Source organism: Puma concolor, chromosome A1, assembly GCF_028749965.1.
Source record: "Puma concolor isolate L17-30 chromosome A1, mPumCon1.1.hap2, whole genome shotgun sequence".
Classification (NCBI taxonomy): domain Eukaryota; kingdom Metazoa; phylum Chordata; class Mammalia; order Carnivora; family Felidae; genus Puma; species Puma concolor.
Genome location: NC_141667.1, coordinates 146,813,384 through 146,833,928, shown reverse-complemented (window position 1 = coordinate 146,833,928; position 20,545 = coordinate 146,813,384). Strand labels below are relative to the sequence as shown.

The 20,545-nt window shown below is 46.7% G+C and overlaps 1 protein-coding gene across 2 annotated transcripts; it reads right to left on the bottom strand.

The window, feature by feature from the left end:
- Positions 1–300: 300 nt before the first annotated feature.
- TICAM2 (TIR domain containing adaptor molecule 2) lies at positions 301–17,672 on the bottom strand. Of its 2 annotated transcripts, none has more exons than XM_086705916.1 (3): positions 17,459–17,672; positions 13,200–13,307; positions 301–2,947 (listed from the first exon to the last, which is right to left on the bottom strand). In XM_086705916.1, the coding sequence occupies exon 3, from the start codon at positions 2,896–2,898 to the stop codon at positions 2,185–2,187; it is 714 nt and encodes a 237-aa protein (XP_086562042.1). In that variant the 5' UTR covers positions 2,899–2,947; positions 13,200–13,307; positions 17,459–17,672; the 3' UTR covers positions 301–2,184. The 2 variants fall into 2 exon arrangements, with proteins under 2 accessions (XP_086562042.1, XP_086562037.1); XM_086705911.1 differs by having other exon boundaries at positions 13,183–13,307; positions 17,459–17,670.
- Between the last annotated feature and the right edge of the window lie 2,873 nt (positions 17,673–20,545).

Here is a 20,545-nt window from a genome sequence, read left to right as displayed (position 1 = left end):
AAGCTGTGTGCACGGGGCTTGATCCCACAACTGCGAGATCATGACCTGAGTCAAAATCAAGAGTTGGGTGCCTAACTGACTGAGCCAGCCAGGTGCCCAGTAATTCTTTTTACAGCTGTTAATTTCAACAAACAGTTATTCAGTACTTAACATTCTCCTTCATCATAAAAAATATATGTAACTCCAAACTGAATGAGACATGGTAGCTGGTGCTCTGAGGAGGAGCACAGATTGATGGCTCTTTTCAAAACACTTCCACAGTCCTCCCTGGAGTTGGAAATAATCAAGTGTAGTCATGGGTAAAAAATAAAAGCATTTATTTAAAAAACGCCATCCAGCATCAGGAGCTCCAACTTTGGTAATAAGCATGAAGGGTGGGTGGTTAATGGTTTTTTTAGTGGATGAAATTGGTGATACACGAGGCTGCATGGTTAAAAATCCATATATATATATATTATTAAACTGAAAAAGTGAGTAAGCAAGCTACTATGAAAGAAAGGGGCCTCAAGTAAAGAAAACATCACCGTGCAATGAAGACAATCTCTTCTTCAGTAAGTACTAGCAAAGCAGGTTTGACTTCCTTGCAGGATTATGGGAAAAGCTCCTCATGGAACATTCAGTCATGGCTACGAAGAGGCGGAAACAGAAAGATGTGGGCAGACCCCTTGTACTCATAAGAGATACAGGGAAGTGAGGATAAGGAGAAAGAAAAATCGAGCAGAATGTCTTTGCTCAACGGTCCCCATAAAAAATGTATTTTAAAAGAATCTGAGCAAGCGTGGATTGTCATTCTTTGGCGACCATAAAAGTGTTAACAGATAGCATTAGAAATCAATTATGCTGTCAACACATCAGAATAGCCTTTCACTGTAAGTGTATCTAAAGCCTCCTACAAATTATTGCACATCGCATTACAAAATTGTGTTATTGGTTTTTTGTTTTTTTGGGTTTTTTTGCTTGTTCGCTTTTCTGGTTCCTAGTTGTTCACATTCTGGGAGAGGACAAAGGCCTTTAGAGAGCCATCAATTCAACGCTTTCATTTCACAGATAAAGGAGGGTAAGGTCACATTCGGCCTCAGTGGCAGAGACTGGACTAGAATCAGGTGGGGTGCCTTCCCCGTTACGACAGGACGTGATTCGCACTCCACCCTGTCCCTAGTCTGTACCCGATGGCTCTTGTTCAGATGGCTACTCTGAACACCCAGCTGAGAAATACTTCCTGGGTAGAGCATTGTGATAGGAATTTCTTTTTTTATTACTTTTAATGTTTACTTATTTTTGAGAGAGAGACAGCACGAGCAGGGGAAGGGCAGAGAGAGAGAGACAGACAGACAGCGTATTCGAAGTAGGCTCTGTGCTGTCAGCACACGGGGCTCAACCCACAAACCATGAGATCATGACCTGAGCCGAAGTCGGACGTTCAACCGACTGAGCCACCCAGGCTCCCCAACAGGAATTTTTAAAGGCTGCCTTAAGAGAGATTAAGGAGAACATCTGGCAGAGGACACTCCAGGGGACATGGAGACACGGCTCCCTGGAGTCCCCCACCAGGATGCCATCGAATGGCGTTACTAGTCAGTGGTAGGCACTGTGTCCAAATACACAAATTCCAGCAGAAAGAAAAAATACATTCGATTGGATTCTTTTAAAAAGCCCCACCGTTCTCATATCTGCTTTTAATTTCCTATTTATCACGACTCAACATTCTAAATGTTCTCGAGGGGCTCTCTATCCTTCTGGGTGGCGATACCAGTAAGGCTGGGCTGCAACATTTCTGAGAGGTCCCTCAAGAGTGAGGGTGCTCACATCTCCCGGGGACGTCTTCTTCTGCGTGTCCTTGGAGAACAAAATGCAGGCATTACCGTATTTTTACAGTGTCTACCCTGTAAGTTTGGGTTCAAGGGTTGCTGCAAGGATAATCCTCTGTGATGTTCATGAACTAGGAGAACTGCGACGGGAATGTTCTTAAAACTCTGACGATCTCTGGTTTATCGAAACAACATTGCAAAGGACCTCAAGTCTGCACAGGGTCCCGCAGAAACTTGGCTTTCTTGGTGCTCCTAGGTTTCTGGAAGAGCCAGGTTCTCTTTTATTTAAATTCTTGCCAGGAATGTGCTTTCTCAAGGGAAGGCGAAATCATTTGCTCTAGAAAACAAGAGCCAGCCGTGGGTGGGGAGCTCCATCTCAGGCGATCGATTGCCTCTGCAGGGTAGTTCTGGTCTCTTTCCATATAGATTGTTGTATCTTATACACAGACTCCTGGAAAATCCTTTCCACTTGTGTAGGAAAGCCACGGCTTTCTTCCTCTAGGGCATTGATGGTTCGCAGAGCAAAGGGAGTCCTTTCTCGGGGCAGGGGATTATTCAGGGGCCGCAGGGGTATGACGGAGTTGTACTTGTGCTGCCTGTTCACGGAGTTCATGAGGGACGTGTAGAACTGGAATTTACACCAGGTGTCTCTTAAAAAGTTTTCGGTCAACAGTAAGATGGTCCAGGCAGACCCGTTTACGGCGTCGTCTAAGTTCTGCAGGTGCTGTCTGCCGCACGGCATCTCGGCGAAGATTATTCCGGGTTTGATGCCGAAGTCATTTTGTAGCAGATTCTGGACTCTGAGGGCCTCGTCTGTGTCATCTTCTGCGTGCAGTATCACAAACTTGAGGAACACCTCCTCTTCATCCTCTTCGGGCACCTCTTCTGGGGCCTCAGTGCCCTCCCGCTCTCCAGAGGGCATCAGGGCACCGTGGCTATGCTCGGCAATGTCACGCAGGGAGATGTCGTTGGATTTCTTGGAATCTGCCTCATGAGGTCTCTGACTCATATCCACACTTGGACTTTTACCCCAGGGCAGAGAGAGAGGGCAGGGGTCTATTTTAGACTTCCCGACACCCATTATCAACATCCAGGTCAGGAGAGGAGGGCTTCACTTCTTCCTCAACATCTCTTTTCATCTAAAGAGAGAAGAAACAACAAAGCAGACAAAAGGTTGTAAAGGTGATCAAAACACAAAAAATGGAAACTATGTTCTTCATTCTACCAGAAAACCTGAAAAAGATCACAACACGTGGACCCTGAGAAAGAAATGCCAATCAGCTCTTGGGGCAAGGAGACCCCCTGTCTTTGATGAGCGTCACGAGGGCCGCCACAGGTTAAGCCAAGGGCAAGGTCAATAGTCAGTTTATGTAACAGGAGACATTTGGAAATTTTAAACGGTTTTATGTTCGCACTGTAAACCTCCAGAATAAAGTCAATGGCTTTGGTGTTTTACTGAGATGGTACCATACCACTCTACCCATATGGAGTTTAAATCCAACTTCTTCATTATCCACTTACTGTGTAAACTAGAAACAGAGAAGTGGAAAGCAACAGAATACTCAAATATTAAATATAAAGCTTATTTTTGCATCAAATACAAATACAAAACAGAACACAAATTTCCCAAAGATCACTAGCCAGCAGCTCTAACTCAGCACAAAGAGAAGATCTGAAACGTCAAATGAAGTAATGGCTAAGGTTCACCGGCTGGGAACTTCTCTGTCTGGGGTCAGGCACTGGTGTTGGGGCTGGCGGGGAAATTGCAGTAAGGTTGTGAAAAGTAAGGAATACCTTTTTCTAGCTAATCCTGGGAATACTTTGAAAACTCAGTGTTCATCTAGGGAAAAATTAACATCTCAGTTTGGCGTGGGATATGGAAACAAAGCCTAGTGATTTTCTCCAGTGAAATCAACAAAGAATCATTACAGTCTCATCCTCATTCTGTTGTTTTAAAAATTCTAAATTCAGAGTGGAAGAATTAGATCAGCTTTGAAAAGAAAAGTACTTCACGTGAGTCTAGTTTAAACAAATCTTCCGATAACATTGGCAATGTGGTGAACAGGACTCCCAAACAGGCAGTTTCAAGGATTCTTTTATCAAAAGATAGAAAATTTACAACAGATAAATAGAGGTTCCATATTTTCAAATAGGGGCCCAGAGGCTCTATTACAGAGGTTTTTTTTAATATATATTTTTAGGGGCGCCTGGGTGGCTCAGTCGGTTAAGCGTCCGACTTCGGCTCAGGTCATGATCTCACAGTCTGTGAGTTCGAGCCCCGCGTCGGGCTCTGTGCTGGCTGCTCAGAGCCTGAAGCCTGTTTCAGATTCTGTGTCTCCCTCTCTCTCTGCCCCTCCCCGTTCATGCTCTGTCTCTCTCTGTCTCAAAAATAAACGTTAAAAAAAAATAATATATATTTTTAAGTGTATTTATTTTGAGAGAGAGAGACCAACCCAAGCAGGCTCTGTACTGTCAGCACAGAGCCTGATGTGGGGCTTGATCTCAGCAACCATGAGATCGTGACCTGAGACGAAATCAAGAGTCGGCCACTTAACCGAGTGAGCCACCCAGGTGCCCCTCTATTCCAAAGCTTTTCAATGTATTGTTCATGAACAAAGACCAGAGTTCAAATCAAGAAAGCAATTAGGTTTATAATTATAATGACATAAATAACATATACCAAGATAATTTAGGTTTAGAAAAAAAACATTCAGCAAAAATGGTGGAAAACTGTTATGGGAAGAAAAGATAAGGGAAAACAGAAAAATTTTTCATGTACTTAAAGAGAGAAAGGGTTTGCTACTGTCTCTGAATAGTGAGGGAATTGAGGGAATTGCTAGCTACAGCTTCTCCTTTATTTTGTCTACACTTTAGCTTCTACTCGGCAGTATGTTATGGCAGCTACCAAGAGGTACTCTACGGCAAACTCCAAAACGCTACACGCATCCATCCCAAATAGCAAAACCACATGAATTTGGAATCTCTTCGCTGGTTAGAATTAACTGCTGACTTTGTTGTTGTGTAATGAAAAACAAAAGGTGTTTCCCTGCAAAGTTGCAGCAAAAAGCTTCTCCTGTATAAAAAAAATAATTGTTGAGTGATGTACATAATTGTTGAATTGCTATATTGAGTATATATATCATCAATACAGTCTGAAACTGACACAAGACTGTAGGTTAACTACACTGCAATTTCATTCAGAGAGAGATCAAGCTCTCGGGAGGGGGAGAGGGAGAGGGAGAGAGAGAATCCCAAGGAGGGTCTGCACTGTCAGCACAGAGCCAGACACGGGGCTTGAACTCAAGAACTGTGAGATCACGACCTGACCGAAACCAAGAGTCAGATGCTTAACTGCCACCCAGGTGCCCCATTACACTACAATTTCAAAAAACTGTTAACCATTTAGAAGAATCTACTTATGGTGTCAATTAAAATGAGCTTCACTTATGTTCACTGAGATAAGTTTGTGAAACCAACTTAACACTGTTATCTTAATCACTAGTGGCTGCAGAGAAGTGCACTTGGAGGAACAGAAGAGATATTCATAAAATGCTTCTAAAGTAACTAGGATAAAATGGTATGTCAAGCCAGAGTCAAAAAAATCTCTTGGCATAAAGAAAAGTAAGTAACACAAGAACTGTGACTTTATATCTTAGTTTTCTTAAACATTGGTCAGCAGAAAAGAGGAAAGCCTCCAGAAATCTATGATGGCGCTGTTTCAACATCCAAGCCCTCCTACCCAGCCCCACCCTAAGCAGCCCAGAGAGAAGAAAGCGAGGGACACTGTCTGGAAAACTTCACTGGGACCTTCTAATCTGGAGGGTGGGTGTAAGGAGAAAGCCCAGGAGGAGAGATGGGAGATCTGCCTTTCCTACCACCCAGTGATTCCTAGACAGGCAAATGGTCTCCATCCAGGACTGTGGTTCTCAAGGAAGAAGGAAGGAACACAGTCGTGCTCTTGCCAAGCCAACAAACTCCACCTATAAGAGGGCTTTCCCACAACACAAGGCAGGTGTGGGATAAAGAACCCGGGGAAGCCTTTGTAGGTCCCCTTCCCATCGGCTACAGACAGATACAGGGTGAAAACATTTTCCTCCCCTCAGTGAAACGGAAGGCGAATGAAGGCAGCCGTGGGGGAGAAGCACACGAAATCACCGGTCACAGGAATAAAAATGCCCGTGTGTACATTTTTTCATTTGTGCTTTTTTAAAGAAAAGGTAGTAGCTGAAATACATGACGACTCTGAGGACGTTTTTATAGTGAAAAGTCTCACTTTCATCCTTGTCTTCCCCATCCATCCTGTTCCCCCCATGGCCTCCTACTGGTGACCACTTTTGTTAGTTTCTCCGGTACCCTTCCATTGTTTCTTTGTTGTTATTGTTGTTGTTCTTGCTTTTAATTTTACTTTTTAAAATTTACACCCAAGTTAGTTAGCATATACTGCAACAATGATTTCAGGAGTAGATTCCTTTGTGCCCCTTACCCAGTTAGCCCACCCCCCCCCCAACAACCCTTCCAGTAACCCTCAGTTTGTTCTTCATATTTATGAGTCTCTTCTGTTTTGTCCCCCTCCCTGTTTTTAGATTATTTTTGTTTCCCTTCCCTTATGTTCATCTGTTTTGTCTCTTAAAGTCCTCATCTGAGTGAAGTTATATGATTTTTGTCTTTCTCTGACTAATTTCAGTTAGCATCATACCCTCCAATTCCAGTCACGTAGTTGCAAATGGCAAGATCTCCTTCTTTTTGATTGCCAAGTAATACTCCATTGCATGTATATACCACATCTTCTTTATCCATTCATCCATCGATGGACATTTGGGCTCTTTCCATACTTTGGCTATTGTGGATAGTGCTGCTCTAAACATGGGGGTGCACGTGTCCCTTCGAAACAGCATACCTGTATCCCTTGGATAAATACCTACTAGCGCAATTGCTGGGTCGTAGAGTAGTTCTATTTTTAGTTTTTTGAGGAACCTCCATCCTGTTTTCCAGAGTGGCTGCACCAGTTTGCATTCCCACATTATTTCTCTATGAATATATATCCTTTTTCTCTTTCCTTTTCACAAAAAAGTGTCATCACTTATGCATATGTATGTATATAACACACACACACACACACACACACTGAAAAACAGCAGCAGAGACACGTAGCACATAATTTCTCACTCTTGTTTACAACAAAATTTTCGACCACGTGTGTATACCATAATCGTTCTCTGTTCTTGGATACGCGAGTTGTTTCCAGTTGGCTCCTATCATGGACAATGCTGCAGAGAACAGCTCTGAATAAAAGCCATTTCATAATGTGTGCAAATTCATCTGCAGAATCATTTCCCCAAATGGGATTTCTCTGTCAAAGGACAAATGCATTTGTAATAAGGATAGGTTTGGCCGAATTACTCTAAGATGGAAACTTCTGTGTGTCTGCTTTTAACCTGATAGAATGACATCCCTACCCCCACCCCTAGTCGCATGAAAGATCCAAGATCAAAGCTACAGTTACCATTGACACCAGCCCAGCTGGGCTCATTACATCCCCTCAGGGCAATAATTACATGGAAAAACTCAACCCTTCAGAATGGAAGGGAAGCTGAGGTTCTGAAGGGGAGATCAGGGGGTCCTAGATAAGAAGGAAGGAGGGTCCAGAGTATACCCACCTCGTACCCAGCAAAAGAGGTCCCAAAAGGATCCTCCACATTAAACAGGAGTACAGTGAAAAGGACAAAATGACGAATATGCGTTCTTGGCAAGTAGGCATACAGATCTACAGAAAGTGAAAAAGAATATAAAGACAGCAGGCAAGAGACAAAAAATTCCAGGGCACCTGGGTGGCTCAGTCGGTTAAGCCTCTGACTTCGGCTCAGGCCATGACCTCACAGTCCGTGAGTTCGAGCCCCACCTTGGGCTCTGTGCTGACAGCTCAGAGCCTGGAGCCTGCTTCGGATTCTGTGACTGCTTCTCTCTCTGCCCTTCCGCCTCTCACGCTCTGTCTCTCTCTCAAAAATAAATAAACATTAAAAGGCAAAAAATTCCATTTTCATGAAGACGAGGTGCTCTGGACGGGCGCCTAGGTGGCTCAGTCGGTTAAGCATCCAATTTTGGCTCAAGTCATGATCTCATGGTTCATGGGTTCAAGCCCTGCATCGGGCTCTGCACTGACAGTGTGGAGCCTGCTTGGGATTCTCTCTCTCTCCCTCCCTCTCTCTCTGCCCCTCCCCCCTCCTCTCTCTCTCTCAAAATAAATAAACTAAAAAAAAAAAAAAAAAGATTATGTGCTCTTGAATCTGCCTAAATGTAAATCCCAACACCCTGCTATAAAAAAAGCCATGTGACTTTAGTACAAGTTACTTGATAACTCTGTGCTTTAATTTCATCATGTGCAGAGCGGTGATAATCACAGTACCCACCTTTAGGGTTTCTATGAAGATCACAATGGCTGAGCACAGCACTCCTTACGTGTTAGTGGCCATTATGGTTATGACATACATAACAAAGAAGCTGAAGGAACATTTCATTTCCACAACCAGGGCTTACGCTCTGGGGCAGGGCTACTCCAAGAGCAGTCCATGGACAAGCTGGCCGTCTCTGAAATGTCTGGTGCCAGTCCACCCCAAGATGGGGACACCGTGCCAGGATGTAAATCAACCACATCAGGTAGGTATGCTTTTCAGTTCAGCTAACATTTTTTCATAGCAAGACATTTTCAATGCAGAGAGCCACACGGTTTACCTTCAGTGCCTGCTGCTGCTTCTATTACGAGACCAGCGTTCTGAACAGTGCTGCCCCAGGAGACGCTAAAGAGAAGGGTAACCAACGAAACAAAAGTATCGAAGCTGACGGAACAGAATTCCTTGAAAAGAGAGACTGCAGACAAATCAAGGGTCTGACACCATTACAAAGAAACAGAGGGGCGCCTGGGTGGCGCAGTCGGTTAAGCGTCCGACTTCAGCCAGGTCACGATCTCGCGGTCCGTGAGTTCGAGCCCCGCGTCGGGCTCTGGGCTGACAGCTCAGAGCCTGGAGCCTGTTTCGGATTCTGTGTCTCCCTCTCTCTCTGCCCCTCCCCCGTTCATGCTCTGTCTCTCTCTGTCCCAAAAATAAATAAATGTTGAAAAAAAAAAAACAAAAAAACAAAAAAAAACAAAGAAACAGAAAAAAGGCGGCACATGGAATAAACAGGATCAAAACCAAATCAGTTAAACGTGGTGGAAAGGTGTGAAGAAAAAAAAATCCGAGAATGCAGAATGGAAAAAAGACCATTGACAGTAAAGCAATAGGAAAAAAGATATAGCTATGGAGATTTGAAAAAGAAAAAAAAAAAAAAAGCAAATGGAATGAAAACCAATGCATCTGAAATAGAAAATTCAATGAATGTCAACACAAAATTCGAAGATGTAACAGATTCACCAGCCTCAATCAAACACTCAGCCTTACTGAGCCCAATCAGACATTATGTGCCTTCCGATGTAATTCCATATGATGTACACGGCATAATGCATGAAGCAGTCTTGCCAAAAACGTTGAGCCCGACTCTAGCCAAGTCTTTGGATAGAATTACCAGTTTACAGAAATAAGGAGGATGTGAAAAATGTCCACCAAGAGGGGAATGGAGAAAAAATTGTTTCATGCCCATTATCACAGAATACCAGTCAGCAACATGTAGGGAAGAACTACTGATAAACGCACGGATGTGGATGAATCCCAGACTAATTATGTTGTATGAAGGAAGCCAGACCAAACACAAGTACAGATTTTTATTCCATTTATATCAAAATCGAGAGAATTCAAATTGATCTATAGAGACAGAGAACGTTCCTTTCGGACCTGCTTAGGAGAGAGGAAGCTTTGACACTTCTCTTCTTTATAGTATTTAGTCCTTGTCCCACATGGCATTCTTGAGAAATGCTTTGTCCTCTGTTTTCAAAAATCCACAGTACTTATACAGCTCTGTTCTAGATAGTTATGAGTTACAAGTCAGGCTGCCCTCTCACTAGACTTGGGTCCATCCTCTCACGACCGTGGAGTAAGGATTTATAATTTGAGGATACGCTGAGGCAGAATCTAAACAATACAAACAGGGGCGCCTGGGTGGCTCAGTCGGTTGAGCCTCCGACTTCGGCTCAGGTCATGATCTCACAGTCCGTGAGTTCGAGCCCCGCGTCAGGCTCTGTGCTGACAGCTCGGAGCCTGGAGCCTGCTTCCGATTCTGTGTCTCCCTCTCTCTCTGTCCCTCCACCTCATGCATGTGTGCTCTCTTTCTCAAAATAAATAAATAAATAAATAAATATTTTAAAAATAATAATAAATAAATAAAGACATCGGTGAGGGAAGTAAGCCATGCAGGTATGTGGAGGAAGAGCATCCTGGCCCTGAGGCCAGAGGGTGCCTAATGACTGATGAGCAACGGGAGGTGGGGTACGGTGGGGCTCGAGAGCACAGCGTAGAGAAGGAGGAGATCATGGGGAGAGGATGTCAGAGGAGGGTTTTGAGCAGAGGGATGCCACGGCCGGACTTTGGTGTTTGTAGGGCGGCTCTGCTGCTCTGAGAACAGAACGGAGAGAAGCAAGACCACTTGTTCGGAAGCTGTTGCAGGACCCAGGAGGAAAACGGTGGTGGCTGGGACCAGCGCAGAGTGGAAGTGGTGGGCAGGCGCTGGATCTGGGGTATATTTTGCAGAACTGGCAGGGGTTGTTCACGATGCTGAGTGGGCAGAGAATACAGAGTTAGGAGTTTGGGGGACAGGCCCAGCCAGGAGTTGCGTATTTGGCTTTTATCAGTGTACTGACTGTATCTGAAGTTTGTACATTTATTTATTTGAGAGAGACACAGAGAGCACAAGCTGGGGAGGGGCAGGGAGAGGGGGAGAGAGAATCCCAAGCAGGCTCCACGCTGTCAGTGCAGAGCCCGATGTGGGGCTTGAACTCACAAACCATGAGATCATGACCTGGGATGAAATCAAGTCGACGCTTAACCGACGGAGCCAGCCAGGCGCCCCAATGTATACAGACTGTTTTTAAAACCTAAAGACTGTAGGGGCACCTGGGTGGCTCTGTCGGTTAAGCATCCGACTTCGGCTCAGGTCAGGATCTCTTGGTTCATGTGTTTGAGCCTTGGGTGATGCTGTGCTGACAGCTGGGAGCCGGGAGCCTGCTTCAGATTCTGTGCTTCCCTCTCTCTCTCTGCCCCTCCCCCGCTCATGCTCTGTCTCTCAATAATAAATAAACGTTAAAAAAAATTAAAAAAAAACAAAACCTAAAGACTGTTGGAGATGGTTAAGGGAAGGAGTAGAGATAGAAAAAGGAAACGGTCCAAGGGCCGAGCCCTAGGGCACTCCAACAGTGTAAGGTCAAGAACAGAAAGGACCAGCAAAGACAGAAAGTGAGCAGTTAGGAAGGCCAGAGGAGTCCTAGGAGAGTGTGGCGCTAACTCAGAAGCTAAGGGGAGGAAGCGGTTCAGGGAAAGACAGCGTGCAGCTGTCTTCCAGAGCCTCCAAAGGCAAGATGGGACAGGCTGCCGGAGGAGCCACGGATGCAGGACCTACTGATTCGGTAAGAGCGGCTTCGGTGGGCTTGTGTCAAACATGAGGGAGGGGAAGCCTCACCGGACAGGGCTGAAAACAAAAGAAGTTCGAGGCTGAGTATAGAGCGTGACGTGGAAGAGTTCTGCCATAAAGGAGAAAACGGAGTAAGAGCTCGGGGGAGGGGGCCTGGAGCCGTAAGAGGATTTGCTACAAAGATGACTGCTCCAGAGAGCGAGCTAGCGGAGGTACAGTTTGGTGATGCCGGAGGGAAGGAGGGAAAAAAATGAGGGAAGACCCATGTAGGCGAGGCGGGGGTGGCATCCAATGTCAGTTAAGAATCTTGATGTTGGCTCAGGTCACGATCTCGCGGTTCCTGAGTTCGAGCTCCGCATCGGGCTCTGTGCTGACAGGGCAGGGCCTGCTTGGGATTCTCTCTCTCCCTGCCCCTTCCCCGCTTGCAGGTGCTCTCTCTCTCAAAATAAATGCATAAACTTAAAAAAGAAATTAAAAACAAACAAACAAAAAAAAGAGGGGTGCCTGAGTGGCTCAGTCGGGTGAGCATCTGACTTCAGCTCATGTCACGATCTCACAGTTAGTGAGTTCGAGCCCCGCGTCAGACTCTGTGCTGACAGCTCAGAGCCTGGAGCCTGCTTCTGATTCTGTGTCTCCCTCTCTCTCTGCCTCTCCCCCGCTCATGCTCTATCTCTCTCTGTGTCAAAAATAAAGATAAACATTAAAAAAAAAAATTAGAAAAAAAAAGAAAGAAACAGGCTTCGTGTGAGTTGATTTTTCACAACTGTAGGCTGATGTACGTGTTCTCAGGATGCAGAGGGTGGCCGTGCTAAGCTGCGATGTTCGGTACGTGGGGTGTATTAAATGCACTTTTGACTTAGGAGACGTTCAACTGACGATCGGTTCATCAGGATGCAACGCGAGATCGTTCAGTCCGGGAAGATATGGACTCAGGTTCCACCAAGAAGGAGTTCTGCCTCCAGGTGGCGACGCAGAAATTGTGCCTGAGTTTCCAGCCTTGGACTCAAGATGCAACACCAGCTCTTGCCTGGGTTTCCAGCGCTGCAGACTTCTGGCCCTGGAGCCCCACAACCACACAAGCCAATTCCTTAAAATAAATGCACCCTGCCCCCCACCCTCTGCCCTCTATACAACCTACCGGTCCTTCTTCTCTAGAGAACCCTACCATAACCTTTCTTAAAGGTGTGTTGCCCTAGAGTTAGGAGTTCATCTTTGCATTTTTTTCCTTTTTTATTTTTATTTATTTTTTTAATATAATTTATTGTCAAGCTGGCTAACATACAGGGTGTAAAGTGTGCTCTTGGTTTTAGGGGTAGATCCCCATGATTCATCATTTACATACAACACCCAGTGCTCATCCCAACAAGTGCCCTCCTCAATGCCCATCACCCACATTCCCCTCTCCCCCACCTCCCACCCCCCTCAGTTTGTTCTCTGTACTTAAGAATCTCTTACGGTTTGCCTCCCTCCCTCTCTGTTTGTAACTATTTTTCCCCCCATGTTTGACCACCTGGGAAGAGGGTCCCAAAACAGCAATAAGTGAAATAATGATCAGCAATAATTTGATAAAATACGAGAAGATACACAGTTTTCAGGGTGTCCATGTATTTACCCCAGAAAAAGCTTGTTACTGAGATTACTGCCCCTGAAATGTAATACATTTAAGATTAAGGCCCCTAGTGCTTGACTCCTTCAGCGTTGAAGGTTTTCCCTATCTGAACAGCACCATCTTGTGGCAAATACGCATAAAATCAACAGTGTCTTCCCTCGTTCAATTACTACGTTTCATCGGTATTAACAATAAGTATTGTGGAAAACTTACTCTGTACCAAGACCTACTGGGTTTTCGGGATGTGAAGCCGGGATGAGTAGACGATAAGTAGACAATCACTGCACTGCTGCTTTGTCCAGGACACCACGTGCTACGAAAGCGCTCAGGAGGGACACCTGCATCGGACGACACTTGCATGAGTAAGGCTGAGGGACGTGGACACTTACCAGGCAGGGGGAACAGCATGTGCAAAAACACAGAGCCAAGTACATTAGGATCATTTCGCACTAGGTGTTTATATGCCTCGAGTATGAGTAGGAGGAGGCGGGGGGAGCAGTACCAGCAAGAGGTAGGGATGGAGATACACAGGATTAATGAGGGAGCTACCTAATATATTCTGTTCCGCACTTTGAATGCGATCGTGTTGGCAGACAGAGAGCCCTTGGAAGGTGGTAAGTAGGAGAGACATGATCTGACTTGTGCAGGACAGGTTAAAACAGCTGCAGGTATGGAGACCAGGCTGGGACGTGTAAGGCTCTAGACTGGGAGAGCGATGAGCTGAGAGGCTGCTGCTGTAACCTAGGTGAGGGAGCAGAGCCCTGTACTAAGGAAGTGACGGGGACGCGAAGATATGCAGGGAGTCACGGGGGCTCACAGAGAAAGAACCAGGTACGCCCCCCAAGTGGGTGCCCTGTGGAACTGGGTGGGTCATGCTGCATTTGCTGTCGTGAACCGGGGGGGGGGAGAGGGTGGGGTATGACCTATTCATCTAGTCTGGGACACAGGGAGCTTGTCCCGGGACCTGGAAGAGCAGCTGGCCATCAGGCACTCACACGTGTAGGAGGCTCAGGAGATCAAATCTTGAGCGTCTGAGAACAGCTAGAAAGAGGAGAGCAGAGAGCTGAAGACACAACCAGTGCCGGGAGGGGCATCCGGAGGAGGAGGGGCCGTAACGGAGCGGGAGGAGGGCCGCCTGGCTGGTTCGAATGGTTAAGCCTCCTGATTCTGGCTCAGGTCTTGATCTCACGCTTCATGGGACTGAGCCTCGCACCGGGCTCTATGCTGACAGCACGGAGCCTGCTTGGGATTCTTGCTCTGCCCCTCCCCCATTCACACGGTCACTCTCCTTCAAAATAAATAAACTTAAAAAAAAAAAAAGGAGGGGGGAAAATGGCAACGGAGAAACGGGAAAATCAGACACGTGATGGTACCAGGAGTGGGACCATCCGGTCAGTGTCCACAGCATCTAGCACCTCGAGGTCCACTGGGGCAATTACAGACGCACGGTGGCATCATCAAAGGAGACAAGAGTATACGGGACGTGAGGGCAAGCCTGGCCAAAAAGGAGAGGAGGGGCCAGGAGTTACAAGGGAACGCAGGGTCCAGAGGGGATTTCTAATGAGATCTCTTAATAAAGAAAACTTGGAACGTTTACAAATAGAGGGAATGTGCTAGTAGAGAGACAAAAGATGAAAAACAGGGGTGTGAGCTTCCTGTTAGCCTCTTGGTCACTGGGCAGCTTGACCTCGTCTACCTACCCCCTCCTGCTCTAGGAAAGGAGAGAGGCCACCCAACGACTGAGTCTGCTAGGTCCCAGCACAACGTCCATGATGAACACTGCAGAAGATGTCGCGACTTACAGAACCTGTGGGGACAAAGCAAGTGCCCTTTTGTTTCCATGAGGGGGTAGCTGCATTGCACTGGAGGCAGCGGGCCGCTTTCGCGAGTGCTGTCTGGAAGCTCAAGTGTGGAAACACAGCAGAGAGTGTGGATGATAAGCAGCCAGAGGGGTGTTCCGTAGCAGACTCTGCAGATGCGCGCATCCAACATTTCCTCCCACCTCCTTTTAGTGGACCTTCCGTACTTCCTGTACCACAAGGGCTAAAAGCTGTATTTCCTAGACTCCCTTCAAGGTAAGATTCCAGGCGTAACTTAAGTTCTGCCGATCAGATGCACTTACGTGTCGGAGGGAACTAGGCAGGGGCGGAGCACAAGGCGGCTGTTTTGCTGCTTAAGGCTCCGGCAGAGCTGCTGTGATTTGGGAGCTGGCAGCCAGCTGATTTGGCAAGAGCCCAGTTCCACCAGACCAGCTCTGCTCAGCGGTGCTATGAGGGGTTCTTAGAAACTCAACCTACAGTCTAGTTCTTCAACTTTCCCAACAATACTGTAAATCCTGTAGCGGCCTCCAATGCACGCCTTTCTGCTTCAACCAGCCGGAGTGAGTTGTGTTCTGGGCAACTAAACTGTGAGGGACACGACATCCACATTCACGACCAAGCGCTACTGCAGAGGTAAGCAGCAAAACACAACCGGCCGCCTGTTTTTGTAAATAAAGTTTTATTGAAAGAAAGCCATGCACATTCACTGATGTGATGTCTCTGGCTAACTGCATGCTAGAGAGGCAGAGTTGAGTAGTCCCAACAGAAACCGTATGGCCCGTAGAGCCTATGATATTTACTGTCTGGCCCTTTCCGGAAAAAACTGGCCGAACTACAGCAATTCCCTGAACTACACCACGGGGGTGCCAAGCTCCATCAGGCTCCGTCATACAAAAGAACAGACCTATGCCAGCCAGGTGAGGAACATGTGTACTTTCCTTTGACTTCTTTACATTGGGAATCTTTTTTTTTAGTGTCTATTTATGGGAGACACAGACTGACAGAGAGAGAGAGAGAGAGAGACAGAATTGGAACGGGGGAGGGGCAGAGAGAGACACATAGAATCCAAAGAAGGCTCCAGGCTCCGAGCTGTCAGCACAGAGCCCGACGCAGGGCTCGAACTCGTGAACCCCTTGACCATGACCTGGATGCTTAACCGACTGAGCCACCCAGGTGCCCCAGGTGTTCTGGTTTTAACCTCTTCACTCTTGGCTTCTCCTTAACTCACCTACTCTCATCTTCTCCCTGTTCCTTATTCCAAACGCCCTCATTTTAAAATGTTATTTCATCGTCTACTGTACGTATTTATTCACGCATCTGAAATCCCAATGCTGAAATGGAACATTTTTTTCCTTCTCTTTTGAAAGAGGGGAAGGTAATAAGTACACGTGTTACTGATAACATCACAGAACTAGTTCCTTGGGATAAAAATGAGAAATAAACATTATAAACAGTCTTTTATCCCCCAATATTATTTTTCACTCCCATCCCCACCTATTGTAAAAAGAGAACAGAATGTTGCTATAAAATCTTGACATTCTGATAGTGGTTTACTCACCACACAACTTAAAAACTTGTGTAATATTCTCTGAACCTGCTCCCACACGTTTCTTCTTCCCATTAAAACTACCTATTCCTGGTACCATTCAGAAACTCTCCAAGTGAGGGACTGTTGTTTCCTAATGATAACCAGGGACGTTCCAAAAAAAAAAAAAAAAATTACTGCACATTCTTTTTGATACGTGGACTATTTTTCTTTCATTTTCTATATTTAAAAATGAGAACTGGCCTTAACGGGCAAATCTTCTCCAAACCAGGAAGAACGTTTTCTAAAACTGCTGAATGTAAAAACAGCAGACTGCACATCTTATCAAAATGAGGCTCAAGGCAAGCACGGGGGTGCGTTTTTATTTTTTTTTTTTATTTTTTTTTTTTAAATTTTTTTTTTTTTCCAACGTTTATTCATTTTTGGGACAGAGAGAGACAGAGCATGAATGGGGGAGGGGCAGAGAGAGGGAGACACAGAATCGGAAACAGGCTCCAGGCTCTGAGCCATCAGTCCAGAGCCTGACGCGGGGCTCGAACTCACGGACCGCGAGATCGTGACCTGGATGAAGTCGGACGCTTAACCGACTGCGCCACCCAGGCACCCCAAGGGGGTGCGTTTTTAATATTAGAGAGCCTCGAAACCAGCAATGATTTAAGAGCCACCACAGGCTTTGTGGAATTGTGGAGAATAACATTCAGTATCCAACAGCAACCCACACAAAAGGTCAGGAGCAAAGGGCTGTTCAAAAAGCAAAAAAAAAAGGCAGTAACCCCTGGGACAGTATTTCAACAGGGAGGCGAGAGAAGGTGAAGGTGCAACAGCTTGTGAGGGTCAAGCCAAGGCTGACCACAGGCAAAAACAGCAGCGTGATCAGTGTCACTAGCGGAGTAAGCAAGGGAAAAGGTGAGAGGGAAACGGTGAGAGAGAGAGGTTAGATCACATAGGGCGCTGAAGCCATCATAAGAGTTCGGTTTTTCCGCTTTTGATGAGAAGCTACCAGGTTTTGAAGGGAAGTGAAAGTTCTGATTACATGTTTTTTGGTTTTCTGTAATCACTGCTGTTGGAAGAAAGGCTGTAGGGGAGCCAGGGCAGAACCAGGAAGACCAAATCAGAGACTTACAGTCATCTAAGCAAGAAGGCACTGTAGTTTTCGTTAGAGAGGGCGGGATACGTGGTCAGACTTGAGATATCTTTTCAAGGTAGAGTTGACAGAATGTGCTGGATGCTTGGATGTTGGGTCAGAACTAAAAGGATGAGTCCAGGACGATTCCTAGAGTTTTAGCCTAGATGAAAGACAGTAACATTTACCGTGATGAGGAAGGTAAACGAGGGAAAAACTAAAGGGAGGGCTGGGTGGGTGCGGTATTACGAATTCTGTTTGGACACACTACATTTATTTTTTTTAACGTTTTATTTAAAGAGAGAGAGAGAACAAGCAGGAGACGGGCAGAGAGAGAGGGAAACACTGAAGCGGGCTCCAGGCTCTGAATTGTCAGCACAGATCCGGACACAGGGCTCAAACTCATGAACCGGAAGATCATGACCTGAGCTGAAGTCAGACCCTTAACCGATTCAGCCACTCAGACACCCCTGGACACACCACATTTAAATGCCCATCAGACTTCCAACTGGAGATGCTGAGTAAACAGTTGGAGATAAGCATCTGGAACTCAGGACAGAAAAGTTAAAGATAAACATTTGGAAGTTGTCAGCTTAGAGATGTTATTTATAGCCATGGACTGCCCCTTGGGAGGGGTGCCTGGGTGGTTCAGTGGGTTAAGCCTGGGGCTGCAGCTCAGGTCATGATCTCACGGTCGGTGGGTTTGAACCCTGCATCCGGCTCTGTACTGTCATAACAGCTCAGAGCCTGGAGCCTGCTTCAGATTCTGTGTCTCCGTCTCTCTCTGCCCCTCCCTGGTTCGTGCTCTGTCTCTCTCTCTCAAAAAATAAATAAAGATTAAAAAAAAATTTTTTTTAAATAAAAAGAAAGAAACTGCCTTGGGAGAAAGTATGCCTAGAAAGAGAATATGGCCAGTACTGAGTGCTGTGGCACTCTGAACACTCAGTGGTTGGGAAAAAGAAACCTAGAGACACAGAAGGAGTGGCCAGTGAGATGGGAGGAAATGCAGGAAAATGTGGTGACCTGGAAGTCAATGGAAGGAAAAACGTGGAGAAGGGAGCAATCAACTGTGCCGTATAAGGTGAAAACTGGCACAGACCCTAGATTTCCCCAGAAGGGGTGGGGAGACAGCCTGACTGAGATGAGAGGGGGTTGGAGGAAAACAGGAGTGGACCTAGAAACTTGGGAAGCAAGTCTTTCATTCAAAAAGCTGGGTTTTTTTGTTCTTTAAAAAAAGGGAGCAGAGAAATGGGTAGGACCTAGAATGGGGATGTTCTGTCTAGGGGGTGTTAAGGACGAGGTTTATCTGCAGATGTTTGTTAAATAAATAAATAACACCACGAGGAACAAATGACAAGACAGGAGGTGCCAATGATTCAACAGTCTAAACGCAGTTTATACTTCAAGTTCCATATAGCTGGACACATGAGTGACATTTACTGTGTTTCAAAAGGAGATAAGGTGGTTTTCTATACCTGCTCATCTACTTTCCGATTTAAATGAGATATATGGAGAGCTTTAGAATCAACACACTACTTCAAGCGTTAAAATGTATCAGATCTTTAAATATATATTTACATATATAAATAAATATATCTCTTTAAAAATATATGTAAAATATATATATATATTTTTTTTTAGTTTACTGCCTAAAAACTAGATCACAGTTGCCAGCCCAAATTGCTTTTATCCAAATTAGCTTTTAGCCAAATACGAAAACCAAAACCGAAAGCTTCAGCATTGGTTCCGTGTGTGTCCAGTTGAGGCTCACGGAGAACCTCTCGGCCACTTGGTTATATTCTGAGGTTTTTCCCAGAAACAGGTTTTCTGGTCAAAGGGAAACCTATAAGCAAGGCAGAAGGCTGCGCGGATTCTCCCCGCAAGGGGAGGCAAGCACCCACCGAAGGGACGGCGCCGCGCCGGCCAGCCCCAAGCTCGCCCCGCGCCCCGATGCCGCTCCCGCCAGGACGCCCGCTACTCGCCTGGATGGGGGGGGGGGGCGACCCGCGCGTGGCCCCGCGACTCCCTAGTCTTCCTCTCCCTCTAGGCGACCCAGCCGGCGGCTACTTCCCCACGCGCCGCAGGGAGGAGGGTGTGCGGCCAGGCGCGCAGGCCCCGCCCCTCGCGTGTCCACGCCCACCGGCCCCACTTGCCGCGGAGGGAGGGTGCCCGGCCAGGCGCGCAGGCTCCGCCCCTCGCGAGCCCACGCCCACCGTTCCCGCTTGCCTCCGGGAAGGGGAGGTGGCCGTGTCCGGCGCGCCAGCTTCTCTCCCCAGAGGCGCTGGGATGCTAGTCCCTAGAGGTCAGCCCCGAGGGAACAAGTCCCGGGAACCTTCCTGGGTCTCTGCGCAGAAGGAAGAGCCGGGCAGAGGACCGGCAGTGGCGCGGGGGGAATGTCACCGAGGCGAACGGGCACGTTCTCTGCGCTGCTTTGTAATGTCCCCGGACGCCCGGGCTTGGAGGCTTAGGTGCGGGTGACGCTGTTGTGTTTGCTCCGTACAGACCTGGGTGCTGGGATGAGGGGCGCAGCCGCTGCCTCCACGCCTCCCAGACAGGAGGAGCCCCTAAACTCAGAAGGAAGGAAACCCTGGGCTTACCCCAACCCTAGACCTTGCCGATATCCAGCCGTTCCCGCGGTCCCCCTGGCTTCTCCTTTGCCTTTAGGGCCCTTTCACTGACTAGTGCCGTGGTCAGCTATATCCGTGCGCGGCGCATCACCCCCTCCTCGAAGAAGCCACCCTCACAAAGTTTCCTCTCTACGGTCCCTTGGCCACAACGGAAACAGACTGAAACAACGCTGAATATGAAGAGAAAAGAAAAAAAGCAAAGAAGAAGCAGCATAAAAAGCCTTATACAGCCAAATGCCTAATCCCACTCTGTCCTCCTCGAGCTCCCAATCCTAGTCATAACCCTATCAACCCAGTTCAGAAATTCTCTCCACCTCCATTTCTTTTAATTCTCAGTCAATTCCTATTCCCTGCCCAAAGTTTCCTGCCTGTACTTCGTCTGACAACCCTTCCAATCCCTGCTTTTTAATGTTTTCATCGAAAAAACACCGATGACAAGTGAGATAAACATTGATTTCCC

Coding starts and splice junctions, on each gene's coding strand:
- TICAM2 (XM_086705916.1), bottom strand. CDS start 2,898: ATGTTGATAATGGGTGTCGGGAAGTCTAAAATAGACCCCTGCCCTCTC.